This window comes from Chinchilla lanigera, unplaced genomic scaffold, assembly GCF_000276665.1.
Source record: "Chinchilla lanigera isolate Chin_1 unplaced genomic scaffold, ChiLan1.0 scaffold00011, whole genome shotgun sequence".
In the NCBI taxonomy this organism is placed as follows: domain Eukaryota; kingdom Metazoa; phylum Chordata; class Mammalia; order Rodentia; family Chinchillidae; genus Chinchilla; species Chinchilla lanigera.
Window position 1 is genome coordinate 6,266,233 of NW_004955412.1, and position 15,524 is coordinate 6,281,756.

General features: G+C 36.0%; 1 protein-coding gene across 1 annotated transcript in view; it reads left to right on the forward strand.

Annotated features, from left to right (window-relative positions):
* Positions 1-1,493: 1,493 nt before the first annotated feature.
* The window catches only part of Dync2h1 (dynein, cytoplasmic 2, heavy chain 1), a gene marked incomplete in the record, with an annotated part of 251,163 nt that continues 237,132 nt past the window's right edge, over positions 1,494-15,524 (forward strand). The window contains 11 exon segments of the mRNA XM_013511077.1: positions 1,494-2,176; positions 5,702-5,872; positions 6,479-6,614; positions 8,392-8,510; positions 9,452-9,596; positions 10,306-10,538; positions 11,923-12,057; positions 12,170-12,283; positions 12,425-12,536; positions 12,857-12,981; positions 14,121-14,296. Of these exon segments, the coding sequence (XP_013366531.1) occupies positions 1,982-2,176; positions 5,702-5,872; positions 6,479-6,614; positions 8,392-8,510; positions 9,452-9,596; positions 10,306-10,538; positions 11,923-12,057; positions 12,170-12,283; positions 12,425-12,536; positions 12,857-12,981; positions 14,121-14,296 (1,661 nt within the window).

Below are 15,524 nucleotides of genomic sequence, written 5' to 3' on the forward strand. Positions count from 1 at the left end.
GAACTCACGACCTTGCACTTGCCAGGCAGGCGCTTTGCCGCTGAGCTAAATCCCCAGCCCCCTGTCTGTCTATCTGTCTACCTTTTCTTTTTCTCATCAGTGTGATGGGGAAATAATTCCCAATGGGGAAAATAACTCTCAACCTGTTACATGTCAGATGTGTTGAGTTTCACAACATCAAGGAATGAGTTCATGAACCAAGGGAGAAGCTTAGGAGAGTTTTATAGGAAATAAGAACAGTTTCTGATTTCCAGGAGGGGTCCTGAGTGGGTGGCTTCTGAGACTCTTTGTTAAGAGTATTTTATACAGAAAAATCACAATGTGGGTACAAAATCACAGTGTGGTCAAACTACAACCAATGTATACGATTACAAGGATGGTTGCTTAGCTAATATTGACCCAGTAGGGAAATGAGGCATGTAGCAAGCAAGCAAGAACAAAAGCATTCTTGGAAAGGGATGGGAATCTGGGCCCAAATATTCGGGTTACAGACCTGTGCATCTGGTGCCTTTTTGGCTCGCTGGACCACATGGTGCAAATTATAGCATAATCTGCAGGTGCTGTTTACCTCTAGAAGAGACTTGCAGGCCTGACCATCTCGATGCCGGCCCTCTTCAGATTCACCTCCAGCCACAGTCTCGGTGGGTCTCATCTTTTGCACTGACTTTCTCAAGGACCAGTCCTTCTCTGATCTCTGATATTTACCTAAATTGGCTGCCTGTACTACCACTATGTAGCATCTCATCTCACTGCACTTTTCCCCACCCAGTGGCCAGACTCCCATATCCCACCTCCTGGATATTTCATGAGAGGTTTACTTTACTTGTCTTGATAATTGAAAACAGTTCAGCTTCCTTTTGTTCCCACTACTGAACTTTAAGATATTCATCAGATAAAAGAGACACTCTTCTAATTCTAAGAGAATATAGTTTTAGGAGAAAGTTTTGATTATTGAGTACAAATTAAAAAACTCTGTGCATATTTGGTCAAATCAGCTCTGAGGTGATGAATGACTAGACCCAAATTCTGTGAAGGGGAGATACTGTGTTCCTAGTTCCTGATTCAGTCCTTAGCATGTAGTAGTAAGTAGCAACTGCTTTTGGAAGAGAATTATTGAATTTGCATAGTCTATAATGCTTACTGGAATAAACGACTAGTAGTGTCATTGGTTACAACCGATGATGCCAAGGGGAGGAAAATGATGAAGCTTGCCTTTATTTCTGCTTTCAGTATTTGTCCTTGCTATTAAACTAACAACTATCATTGTATATTTTGACTGTTTTACATATATGGATGTGTTTGTGTAATGATTGTGTATTTTTTTCTGAAATTAACATTTAAAAAAACAAAAATGAGAAATTAACCGGCACAGAAAAGAGAGGAATTACAAAAGCAAACTAACACTGTTTTGAACTTTTTTACTAGCCTCTCTAAAAAGCAATTTTTCAATAGGAGTCTCTTAAAATCCTCGTTATAGCCTTTGTTGTGAAGTTGCATTTCTCCATTCTACAGATAGGTAACCTTGGTGCTGGCGGTGGTTTGCTAAGGGGTAGTGCAGATGGAGAGGAAGTGCTAAAATCCTACAGTGCTTATAAATCCAGGTTTGGCCCTTGATGACTATCCCTTCTGATTATGCATCATAAAACATCAGTAAGAAGAATAAGAGATTTTTTGGTCAATATAAACTTGCTCAAATCTTTTACAATCGATGATCGCGGGAATCAGCTAAAGAGCTCCGAGGTGATCGATCGCAGCTGAGCTTTGCGTGCGCACGCGCAATACAACGCAGTCCGCCGCGCGCCGAAGTAGCGCTCTGTTGCCATAGCGATCGCCCTTGGCAACCGCGAAGCTCTGCGGCCCTGCGGGCCTGCTAGGAGTTAGAGCAGAGCCGTGCCGTCTTACCTTCGCTTCCTTCGCGACTGCAACCTTGTTCTTTTCCCGGCTCCCCATCCCCCCTTTTCCTCTCCGTCTCTCCGCAATCATGGCGGGCGGGACCGGGGACGTTCGGAAGCTCTTCATCTTCACCACCACCCAGAATTACTTCGGACTGGGGCCGGAAGCCTGGGACCAGCCGCTGCTGCACAACTGCCTTGAAATCAACAACTTCTTGGACGATGGGAACCAGATGCTGCTCAGGGTGCAGCGATCCGACGCCGGACTGTACTTTTCCAACACGGTAGGGTTCCTTGCATCGCTCCTCGACCCGCCTTAACCTCGCCGCACCCCTGCGCGACCCGCCTCGGTCTCCCCGCGCCGCCGGAGGGCTGCCCGACCCCTGAACATCCTCGACCTCGGGAGCCCGGGGTGGTCTCCGCCTCCCAAGTGTCGCCCTTGCCGCTTTAGCGTGTTTTCCAAGCTTGCGTCCCATCCACCTGCAATTTCTTTGTACTTATGAGTACCAACTTTTTTTTTTTTTTTTAAAATAAAATAGAGTCTCACAAAGTCGCCCAGGTTGGCCTCGAATTCCTGTGCCTGAGTTACCCCGCCTCAGCTTACCGGGTAGTTGGGACTGCAGGTGTGCACGGGCGCAACTCTTCCAATTTTTAAAAGAAGACCAGAGATGTTTTATAGACTAGATGGAAAACATTTAATTTTTCTCCTCCTTATAACTGTTCCCTTTGGAAGCAAATTCCAGTGTATCTTTTTGGGGTTATGCACCAGTTTTAGTACTGCCTGAGAGAGAAATTAGTTAGGAATTCAAGTCGTAAGGAAATGATTTGATATATTCCAAAATAAAGTTTGAGTTCGCGTTCGATGTGCAACGTGATTTATTGATTCGCTTACTGTGGCAGGATTGTTTTAAAATGTTACGTTTTCCGTCGGGACTCATGTACAGTACATGTTAATTTTAAAGTAAGCCGTACAGTAAAACTGCCTGCCATGCTAAAAGGGACAGGAAATAGTTGAAAATGGACAAATTATAGACACGTTGGACCTCTTCCTCTTGTATTCACTCATGTCTCGAGGGCTAGCAGTGTTTGCACATTCAGGGGTGTTCTGGTAGCATGATTGAAATTCACCCCATTCGTTATGAATCTTTTCAGTTCTATTCATACGTATTTAATTTGGACCCAATATAAGTGCAAGACAATGCCTAACCTGTTGGGTTTACAAAGATATAAAAGGATAGACTATAACTAACATTTATTTTCACTTTACTTCTGTCACAGGTTGTTCTGAGCACTTTATGTGCACTAATGTGCTTAATATCCCCAACGCTATGAGATAGAAACTATTTTTACTCCCCATTTTATGGCTAAGGAAGGCAAGGCATACATGTTACATCCTGAGTGATACCTGCCCACCTCTGTAATGCTGTCATTCAGAATAGGGTCCTCTGCTTCTGCCTTCTAGAGCTTCGCTCCAGTGATTTGTTGACACATACTCAACAAATTGTAAGATTAGATCAGACTGTTGTAAATGTCACTTAAAGTTCAGATACAGTGCGGTGGGAATATGGGAAAAATCAGCATGATTTAATGTTAGTCAACGTATATTTATTAGGTACATACTATGGCTCTGAAACTGTCCTAGGTACTAGGGATTAAGTCATGAACACATTAGAGCCTGCATCTGCAAGGAGGAACACTGGAACGTGCATAGATAGGCTTAACACAAAGACGTAATGTAACATAATTTTTAGCGTTGGTGAGTGATATTAAGAAAAAAAAGAATATTACAGCAGTGGGGACTGCAATTAAAGTAGGGTAGAGGGGAATACCACTCTGGAATAGTGACTTTTGAAGTGATACTTAAATGATGAGTTGTAGGCTGAGATATGATCTGGGTGAAGAGTGTTAGAAGGCAAAGAAACGTTAGGTATCTAACTCCTGAGCTGGGCCTCAGCTTGGTTTTAAGGCAGGAACAAAATCCAGGGGATTGCTGAGGTTTAATGTGTGCAGGGCAGTGTGGAATATTAGGTGGGAGAGTAAGGTACATGCTAACCATGGAGGACCTTGGGTATCATTTAGATTGAAATAGGAAGCCAGTGGTAATCTTAATCAAAACAAAGATGCAGCCTGTTTTATACTTTAGGACTAGGCTTAGCAAGCGTCCCATAATGGGCAAGATAATATTTTAGGCTTTGCAGGCCAGAGGGTTTTGTAGCAACTACAACTGTGTCATTGTAATGTAAAAGCAATTATATAATAAACTATGTAATAAACCATGTAAATGAATGCATGGCTGTGTTCTAATAAAACTTTATGGATATTGATTGATATTTGCATTTAATATAATTTTCATGTGTTATGAGAAATATTATCAACACAGAGTAAGTCCATCTCAGTGGCAAAAATTGGTATAATTCAGTAGGAAAGTGGATGGATCTTCAAACCATTTGATTAGATGAAATCAGTCACAGAAGGTTAAATATCATGTGGTTTCTCTAATATGAAAGAACCAAAATGTAATTAATTTAAAGCGTGAATTAGAAGAGCTGTGTTAGAAAGGGAGGTAGACTCTATAGAGATGGGAAAGAGATCTGGGGAAAGGGTGGGCAAGGGGAATAAGGATGATAAGGGTGTGATATGTGTACATGTCAAACCCTTAAGCTCAGTGTAATCACTGTGTATCACTAAGATATACTAATAAAAATGGAAATAATTAGGATAAAAGCAATACATGAAACTTACCTATGAAGTATCATACAGTAGTAACCTTGTTTGAATACTTTTTAGTTTATAGACTTGTTAGTTTATAGACTGGAAGAAGAAATTAGAATTAATGAAAATGTAATACATAATGGAAAATTTTTTTTGAGTAGTACATATATTTTTTGGCTAATGAACTAATTACTAAGACCTGATCTATTTTAAATGAGATCACCTTAGTAAATTCCAGTTGAGGTCATCTGATTACAGTTTTAAATTATGTGACAATTTAATAAAATTTTGATGTTCCAACTCTATGGAAAAATACTTGGTTAAGGTGAAGATAATTTTAGGTGATAGACAATTTAGGTTCATTTTGGCATTGAATATATATATATAAATTTATGTAATTAATATATTACAGTGTATGTATATAAACTTTAAAAAGTGTCCTTTAAAATACCCTTTCCACATGGCAGTGTAATTAACATCTTTGTTACAGACTTTCTTGGGGTCATGGAGAAGTGCCCTGCTCATCACAGTGTACCTGAGGCTTCTACCCTTGATATTTAGTATTTCTGAGTTAGACTGAAATGGAATAGTAGTATATGTCAACAATATATAGTATGTAATGCTCAAAAAAATCACTTTTTAAAATAGCTTTATGATATAATCACATAGGAGCAGGGATACATTTTTATTTTATTTTTTAATTTTTAAATTTTTTTGGTTTTTCTCCGGTACCGGGAACCGAACTCACGACCTTGTGCTTGCCAGGCGGGTACTTTGCCACTGCGCTAAATCCCCAGCCCCAGGGATACATTTTTAACCCCGGTATTCTTAAAGAGCAGAGGTACATTAGCTTTACTATATTTATTCTAAAAATAACTATATTTTCCCAGGAAGTATAATTACAACCATACAATATTTTAGAGCCACATTTTTTTTTTTTTGTTTTTGTTTTTCTCCGGTACCAGGAACTGAACTCACGACCTTGTGCTTGCCAGGCAGGCGCTTTGCCGCTGAGCTAAATCCCCAGCCCCTAGAGCCACATTTTTTAAATATTAAATTTTATGAAAATAACATTAAAAAATCATTTATCATTTTAGATTGAGTTTGGTGATACCAAAGACAAAGTGCTGGTGTTTTTCAAGTTGCGACCGGAGGTGATTACCGATGAGAATCTACATAATAACATTCTTGTTTCATCAATGCTAGAGTCGCCTATTAATTCCCTTTACCAAGCAGTACGGCAAGTATTTGCACCAATGTTGTTAAAGGTGAGTAAGTAGCTGCATATTTACTTATATTTACCTAAGTATTTGAATAAGTATTTACATAAATGCATATGTAATTAGTGTTGTACTTTTGTATTCAAATATCATTCTTTGTTGTTACTGTGTATTGAAACCAGAGCTTTCACACTGAATTACAGTCCTCACCCCTTTTATTTTAGTTTTTGAGACAGAATCTCACCAAGTTACCCAGGCTGATTTATTCCTTGATTTTTCTGTTTGCAGTTTCCCAGTAGCTGGGATGATGGGTGTGGGCTGGCACACCCAGAATTTTTTTTTTTTGATGCTGGGGATTGAATTAGGCCCCATACAACATTTCTCAATTTCTAGTTCTGAAGTAAACATTATTGACAAGTAGAGGAGTTGGAGAAAGGTGTACAGTGCAGTTCACATCAGTTCTTACGCTGCTGTAGTAAATGATCTCTATAAAGTTTCAAATGTTGAGAGGACTTTTTATCCTCACGAAGTAGAGGTTGTGGCGGCTTTAAGCAAAGCAGGGGTATGTGGACTTAGTTCTTTAGACAGTGTTTTGAAAGCTGACGTGATTGGTAACGCTCTGATCAGTGGTTGCTCTTGTGTGTTTTTATTTAGGATCAGGAATGGAGTAGAAACTTTGATCCCAAGCTTCAGAATCTTTTGAGTGACCTGGAAGCTGGGCTGGGTGTGGTTCTACGAAGATCAGATGCTAATTTATCAAAATTGAAGCTTAAGGAAGATGACACTAGAGGTATATAACAGTATATAGTGTTTCATATCCATATATCACTTATCAAAACAGCTTTATGATATAATGATCTGTAGCTTAATCAAAGGAAGTATAAAATGATTATTTCATTAATACGTTAGTAAGTGAATACCTTTCTGCACAGAATTCTTTCTGTTTCTGGAACATCAAGCATAAGGTTTTTTTTTTTAATGAATAGATTTATATGGATTTGGAGAAAAGAAAAATTATTTTTAAAAATGTACAATAGAAAGTATAGTTGATTTTCATTGTTCATGTTAGTTAAGTCCTGTAAAATCACTGTGAACACTGAATTGTTGAAATCCGAACCGTTGCTTCCAGGAGAAATACAGGTAAGTTTCCGTCAAGCCTCCGGCCTTGACTGATAATGCATAACCTTGTTTTATGTGTGTTTATGTTTAAACTTTCATTAATATGTATTGTTTTCATTAATATGTATTAATGAGATTATACAAATTGTACAAATATAAGTTAATAATTTCATTAGTATGTATTAATTTTCATTATTATGTATTGTCTTCATGGCCATCAGCATTGTAATAGGAAGCTTTTGTGACCTGGTCTTTTCTTTAAGGAACAACTCAATTTTCTTGTGCTTAGGAGGACTAGATAGCATTTTAGTACTACACCTGAGGGTCATTTGAAACAGTGAGATCAACAGAAAGTAAAAAAGTGTGGCACTGAATACATACGAAACAGATGTAGGAAAGAAGGTACAGTGTTAGTTTGACCTCAGCTAGGAACATACACATCAGGTGACTCAAATTTTCTTGCTGCTCTAATAGTGAAGATGTGAATAATAAGGACAGACTAATTGTACTCCTTGCAAAGACGATAGGCCATTAACTTTTATGTTACAATGAATTTTCTGTAGCTGTCATTATAATTTTCTTGTAGTTATAGGGAAATTATTACTCATGTAAACATAAATGAAATGTATAACATATAAGTAATTATTTTAAAATGTTGGCTGTAGTTTTAGATTTTGCTTAAAAAATAAACTAGATACTGAAAGATCATAGTCTCAAGAGGAAAAGCATGTTTATTTCCAGCATATTATTAGGTAAGTAGAAATATCCAGTTTATTGGGAAATTTATAAGAAAACTTAAAACTAATTTGTTTATATTTAGAAATTAAAGCGTATTGATGAAATTGTAATTATTTCCATTTGGGTGGAATTTAAGAGCATAAATGATATTGGAATTAGGTTAGGAAAACATGGTGTTGGAGATGCAAACTTGGACACTCAAAGCAAAATGACTGTTTAGAAGGAATGGGATAAAACAAACATGGGAATCATACCGACTAACAAACTCAACAAATGTGCCGTCTCAGAAAACCTAAAAACAAACCCCAAAACTGGGCATGGTGGCACACACCTATAATCCCAGCACTCGGGAGGCTGAGGCAGGAGGATAGCCACGAGTTTGAGGCCAGCCTGGGCTAAATACTGAGTGCAAAGCTGGCCTGAACTACATAGTGACACCCTGTCTCAAAATAAAATAAAACAAAGAAAACTTAAAAAACAAACAAAAAAATGTGATGTGAAGTATAAATTTAGTGCTCTACTATTAGGGAATGTAAGTAAGAGCTTACTGTTGATAGCTTGCTCTTGTAAAAGTCATGTGTATGTACCTCTTCCAGAGTGTAAGAAGTATTCACGTATGCACGCATGGTTAAAATTGTCAAATGAAATAAATAACTTTCCAGTCTTTCATTTTTTATTGGTAATTCTTTTTAAAATTTTCACTTTTACAGGTATTCTTACACCAAATGATGAGTTCCAGTTTTGGATAGAACAAGCTCATCGTGGAAATAAACAGATTAATAAAGAAAGAGCCAGTTATTTTAAAGAATTATTTGAAACAATTGCAAGAGTATGTACATAGTTATATATCAGACTTCTTATAAAAGTTCTTTAGGGTTCATTTTACACTGTATTTTTATCGTTTTAAAATCTACTTGCTGGCTGAGAACAAAATATATACTTCATCTGTAGCAAAGTTTACTTAGGATATGTATTTAGAATGAGTAAAACTTAGAAGTCCAAAATACTAGGAAAGCTTATCCTTTTTTGTCAAAAATAAAATTACTTTTTTTGCAGCTGCTTATATAAAAATAAAAACTTAATCCTGACAGTTTATCCATGTACAAAGAGTGTGTTCTTTTGAAGTGCTCACTCTACTCAAATTAGCGCTTTGAAGAATAAAATCTTCTATGCTTATTTGATTTTTTTTGATGTATCCCCATAGAGATTAATGAGTTATTTTAAGTAAAATAAAAAAAACTTTTCAAAACGAAAATAGAGTAATTTTCTACTTGTTTCCACTATTGTTTCAGTAAAATTTTAGTAATGTATTTATAATGATTTTTTTGGTAACAGAGACAAACTACAGAATAAGAAACCTTGTCCTATGGTTGTATTCTTATTAACCACAACAACAACAACAAAAAAAACCACAACATAATGAAACACAATAGATTAATGAATGTCAACTACAGTGAGTGATGTATATGTGGATTTAGGACCACCCGTCCTGGGAAAATAAGTAGATCAATCTGAATTTAAAGAAAATTAGGCTAAGGGTATAAATAAATGAATATATTTTAAAATAATGATCATTTTTTTCCTCTGACTATCATGAGATTTATGTTTATGGAGGATATTTACATAAGGAAATAGTTATCTGGTAGAAAAAGAAAGAAAATAATATGGTAAATATTAGAGTTGTAGCGATGGAATATCTGGGAACATTTTAACTGTTTTATTCAAGGTATGGTTATAATTGTGTTAAACATTAATGCATTTTCATTTCAGGAGTTCTATAACTTGGATAGCCTGACCTTAGTGGAAGTGGGTGACTTGGTGGAGACCACTCGGGATGTTGTAGATGACGTGTGGAGACAGACAGAACATGATCATTATCCAGAGTCACGGATGCTGCATCTCTTAGATATCATAGGTATTAGCAAAGATGGACACTTTTGGAATTTTGGGAGATGGTCTTAGTCTTGTTTCCCTTTGTCCTTCAGGTTCTTACTTAAAACTTTCCTTAATGTAATAATTGATTTATGTAGGTATTTGCATCGTCTTGGTTAATTTAAAATTACATGTGAGTTTCTGACCATTAGTAGAACTAATTTTTTGTAAATTTTTTGGTTGTATGTATATATTTACATTATATTTTCAAGTGAACTGAAAAATTACTAAAATGTATTGGTTTATCTGCCAGTATTAAATTTTTGATCCAGAAAAATACCCTTTTTAACATTATCCTAAGGAATATCAGATAAGTACATAAAAGGTTATGTATATTTATTTATTGTAGCATGTTTGTAATATAAGTACAGACACATGGCATTTGGGAATTATTTACGTAACGCTACTGCCCTACAGTATGCTCTGTGGCCTTGAAAAAATTGTATATATATTTTTATCCTTGCAAGATATACACAGTATATTGAAAGATGCAAAATGTGACTTTGTGTGTGTGTGTGTGTGTGTGTTTGTGTTTTAAAAATTTGTTATTGGCAGTACTTTGTGAGGGTGTGCATGTAGTATTTCATACATTATTAGTTTAGTAATTTGTATTTCCCTTTTACTATCAGCATATATATTTTATGTCTGTGAAAAGACCCTTCCATGAAGACCTTTGCTTTCTGTTTTATTAGGGGGGTCATTTGGAAGGTTTGTTCAGAAGAAGCTGGGAACGTTGAACCTATGGGAAGACCCTTACTACCTTGTGAAGGAGAATCTGAAAGCTGGTATTTCAATCTGTGAACAGTGGGTGATGGTCTGTAACCATCTGACCGGTCAGGTGTGGCAGCGCTTTGTTCCTCATCCATGGAAAAACGAAAAATACTTCCCGGAAACCCTTGACAGACTCGGCAAACGCCTTGAAGAGGTATCAGGTTGATTATCTGTGTCTTTATTTCTAAGTGTGAAGGAGATCTTCAGTTGTTTGTGAATGCATTTCATAATTAGCTATAATTATACATCTGATAGAAATAATTCATAATTTTGGGAGAGAACAGGAGTTAACATTTATGTGAGATAATTTGTGACATTCATCTGGCATAGTGCTAGGTGCTTAGTGCATACTGAGTACTACCTTCCTCTTCATTTTTTTTTGAGCCAGGGCCTTGCTGTGCACTTCAGGGTGGCCTTAAACTCACTATGTAGTCTAGGTTGGCCTTGAACTTGTAGTGATCCTCCTGCCTCAGCCTCCTGAGTGCTGGGATTACAGGTGTGAGCCACCACGCCTGGCCTATTCCTTTTCTCATTGTTGGGTGTGTGACTGGTAAAACGTGTTAGTTGTGAAATTTTATTTTTTTTGTTGTAAAAATGATAATCTATCCACTTGTTCATGGATGGAAGCTCTGAGACATTTTGAAATTGTTTTTGTCTGGACCTCTTTTTAGGGGATGTTTGAAATATTTGAAACATTTGAAATATTTGCATAATTTCTATGTTATTAGTTACTAGTTTCAGTGTAGAGTTTACATGTTTAGCTTCAAGGGACATTTTTCTGTACTGTATCTGGAATTAACCATTTTCACCTAAGGATTCTGGTTCCATTTGGTGAGATATACTATTCAGTAGCAACCTGGTTGAGAAAACTGATAGAATTGTTGATTTTTTTTTTTTTTTTTTTGGGAAAAAACCCCGTGAGTTTCTATTGATATTTCTAACTGAAGTAGAAGATTATACTGTTAGTACTTAAACTTTTCGGTTACCTTTTGACTGTTAGCAAAAAATTTCAATTCAAAATACAATACTTGTTTTTTTTAGCTGTTTGTAAATTATAAACAGTAGGGACATTAACATAGATTTCATTATTAGAGGTGCAATTTATTGCAGAGTAATGAAAGCCAATTGTTGCTATATTTAGGGCAGACACAAAACATTTGCTTAATTGAGCCTTAAATGTAAAACTATCCAAATCTTACACATTTTTGCTGGAGTTAAGTACTCTGATTAATGTTACTATGAGGAGACTTTGAGTACCGATGGGCACTGATTCTCAGGATTATTGTTTCTGTTTCATTCATTACAGAGAACCCAGTTTAAAGACATTCTTGCCTACTATTTTTTTTTTTTTGTTTTTGTTTTTTTGGTTTTTCTCCGGTACCGAGAACTGAACTCACGACTTTGCGCTTGCCAGGCAGGCGCTTTTGCCGCTGAGCTAAATCCCCAGCCCCTTGCCTACTATTTTTTGATTTTAGACTTAACTCCATAGTTTTTTTTGATTTAAATAAATTCTCTATGTTTAATATTTTGTGTTTTAGGTCTTGGCTGTTAGGACAATTCATGAGAAACTTCTCTATTTTTTACCTGCCAGTGAAGAGAAAATCGTATGCCTGTCTCGAGTATTTGAACCTTTTACTGGCCTGAATCCTGTGCAGTATAATCCATATACTGAGGTAGAATATCTATGTGTTTATTTATGTCTGTATGATTTCCTGTTTGCATTGTTCTTTTTTAAAAAGAGATTTGTAAAGTATTGAAGTCTAACCATGTTGTTAATTTATTCAGCCTTTATGGAAAGCTGCAGTGTCTCAATATGAAAAAATTATTGCACCTGCAGAACAAAAAATAGCAGGAAAATTGAAAAATTATATCTCAGAAATTCAAGACAGTCCTCAACAGGTAAAAGATTGAAATATTTCACTTTTAATGTTATCCTTAAGCTGTTTGTCTCTGTGAGTGTGTGTATATCTGTGTGTGTGTGTGTATGTGTACAAAGTCAATTGATTGAGATGAACATATACTTATTTTATTTTATATTAGCTTCTTCAGGCATTCCTGAAATATAAAGAGCTGGTGAAACGTCCAACTATAAGCAAAGAATTGATGTTAGAAAGAGAAACCTTACTGGCAAGACTTGTGGACTCAGTTAAAGGTAAAAATTTACTAGAGTTTAGTGTTTGTTTGGGAAAATATTTTTGTACATTAATTTTTTGTGTGTGTCATTTATGATTAAGATCATATATTCTGACATTTTTGTACTGAGGATTAATTTCTGTCTGTTATGAGTGACAGATTTTTTGAATTGGGTTATTTTCTTTCTCTGTTTTGGTTGATACATAGCAAGGGTCCTTGAGGGGAAGGATGAACTCATTATTTTATCTGCAATATTTGACACAATGTTTGGTACGTGGACTACATTTAGGAAACCCTTGTTAACTCTGGGTAATCCTTTTTTAAATTTACATTGCATAGATTTTCGATTAGATTTTGAGAATCGATGCCGAGGAATTCCTGGTGATGCGTCTGGTCCACTTTCTGGCAAAAACCTTTCAGAAGTTGTCAATAATATCGTTTGGGTTCGCCAGTTGGAATTGAAGGTATTTGTTTGAATAAAAGTTGAAGAATTCTAGTAGGTCCACTAAAACTGTAGTTAAAATTCAGTATTTTTCTTGGCATATCCATTTAATTTTCATGAGGTATCTAGAAGTCTATAAAATGTTGTGGAGAAAATTCTAATGGCTCTGTTCATTGCTTATATAGAGATACTTTTCAAGTCATTTATCATTCCAGTTGCATTTTTTTCCAGGAAAGTGCCTTAAAAATTATGCAAGAAGAATATATTATTTATACTACATTTAAAAACATAGTTGTAAAATCTCTTTAATTGTAAAGTTTATTTGCAAATATATATATATTACATATATATAATTAAGTCTAAACTTCATTAAATGAATTCAACTTTAGGTTGAAAGGAAGTTAAAGGAAAGGTAGAAGGTAATAGGGCATTGTCTAAGAAGGTAATAGCAATTTATAAATTTAAAAGGCTATCGTTCTAATACTAAAGTTGACCTAAGACTCTTATTGACCTTCTAGTGAGTGGTATAGTGTCTTGCATTAAATCATACAATTATGGTCTGTGATCAAGGATAAGAGGACTCCTTATAACTCTCTAGTGCTATGAAAGCTAGTGTGTTTGACAGTTCTAATCAAATTTCTACTTTTTGTTTACTGGAATATTCTACTTGATACTATCAACCACCTTTCCAGATTGCTGCAGTATTCTACAATATACAGTTACAGAAGAAATACACTTTTTTCTTTTGATATTCAAATTGGTGTAATTATTGTTTGAGCTGTTAGTTACAGTATTTAGCTGAGGACCACAATTACTGATGACCATCTTTAGGATTAATGTTGAAGTTCTTGAGGTTTTCTGTGAAAATCAGTGGGGGACAAATATTTTGAGATTTTACTTTCCCTTATTTTACCCTTGAAATCATGCCTGTCTTGCTTTTCTTGTGTTTTGTTCTTCTGGTGTGTGAAATTCAGAAGTAGAGGTTAGTATTCTTATTCTTACTGACATTCTTATCTCATGTTCTTTCAAGTATCTGTTCTACTGTTTATAGATGAAAGGGGGAATAATTCTGAATCACAAATCAGAGAAAGGAGGTCCTTATTTTACGCTTACTTTGTTCAAGTTAATGTAACTCACACCTTTTAAATTTGACTTCCTAAGGTGGATGATACTATCAAGATTGCAGAGGCTCTTTTGTCTGACCTATCAGGATTTCGATCTTTCCATCGAAGTGCTGAAGATCTCTTAGACCAATTTAAAGTATACGAACAGGAACAATTTGATGATTGGTCCAGGGATATTCAGTCAGGTTTGTCTGATTCCAGATCAGGTTTGTGGTAAGTATAAATATACTAAACTGTAAAATACAAAACCATATGTTACTAATCCATATTCAAGGTATAATTGATCTTTCTCTTTTTTCCAAACTTGTTGCTACTCCTATATTTTTTGTTTGTTAGCTGATCTTTAGTTTTGAAGTCATTAAAGTTAGAAATTTTTTTTTTTTGTTTTTTTGAGACAGGGTCTCGCTATGCAGTTCAGGCTGGTCTTGAGCTTACTTTGTGGCCCGGGCTGGTCTTGAACTCGCAATGATCCTCCTGCCTCAGGCTCCCAAGTGCTAGAGTTACAGGGTGTGCCACCATGCCCAGCTAAAGTTGGACATTTTAATGATGTAGTTAAGTTGACTGCTTGCCTCCTCCCTACTTTTCTGTTACCTGGAATTGCAGATTTGTGTTTGGGAAGTAGGCTTTTCTTTCTCCGTGGTTCTTTGTTAGAAATGTTTGTATATTTTACTGTTGTTTGACCTGTATTTTGCACAAACAGATACTTCACGCTAAATTATGTTGAACTCCTTGAACAGGTAGTATTTTTTCATTGTGCCTGACACAATAAGCTTTTGGTAAATATTAAGTTTTATTGACCGTCCTAGTTGGTTAACCTATTTATTGTAATGGAATTTAAAATTAACAGTGTAAAAAACTACATTTGCTCTGTAACTCTGACCCACTTTCCCCAACATTATTTCTGTCTGTAGATGTAGAAACGTACCATGTCTGCTTTTTTTTCTCCCAGTGGTGCTAAGATCAAATCCGGTGCTCTGATCATGCACTCTACCACTGAACTACACTACTGTGTCCCTTTATTTTTCCTAGAAGAGAGAGGATCTCTCTGTGTTGCCCACGTTGCCCTTCCTACCTTAGCTTCTCCGTAGTTTTAGGACAAAAGGCGTTCACCATCATGGCCAACCAGGTTTTTGAAACTAACTTTGTCCATAATGTAAAGTTCTATTTATTTCCCGCATACCCCTACAAAGGATAATTAGGTCAAAAGTGGTACTTACTAAAGTGAACAAATACTTTTATTTTTTCTTTTCTGGCTCTGGAGGAAGAATAGAAGAACCAAAGGGTTCTAAGATGTACTGATTATTACTTTGTGACAGTTAACTTACCTCCTGCCCACTTTGGGTCTCAAACGTGAGAGGTGTTCCAGCACCCCTCCCTCCCACCCCCACCGTTAGTTCTGTTGTCATCTGCTTTTGGAATATTTGCATACTTTATAACTGTG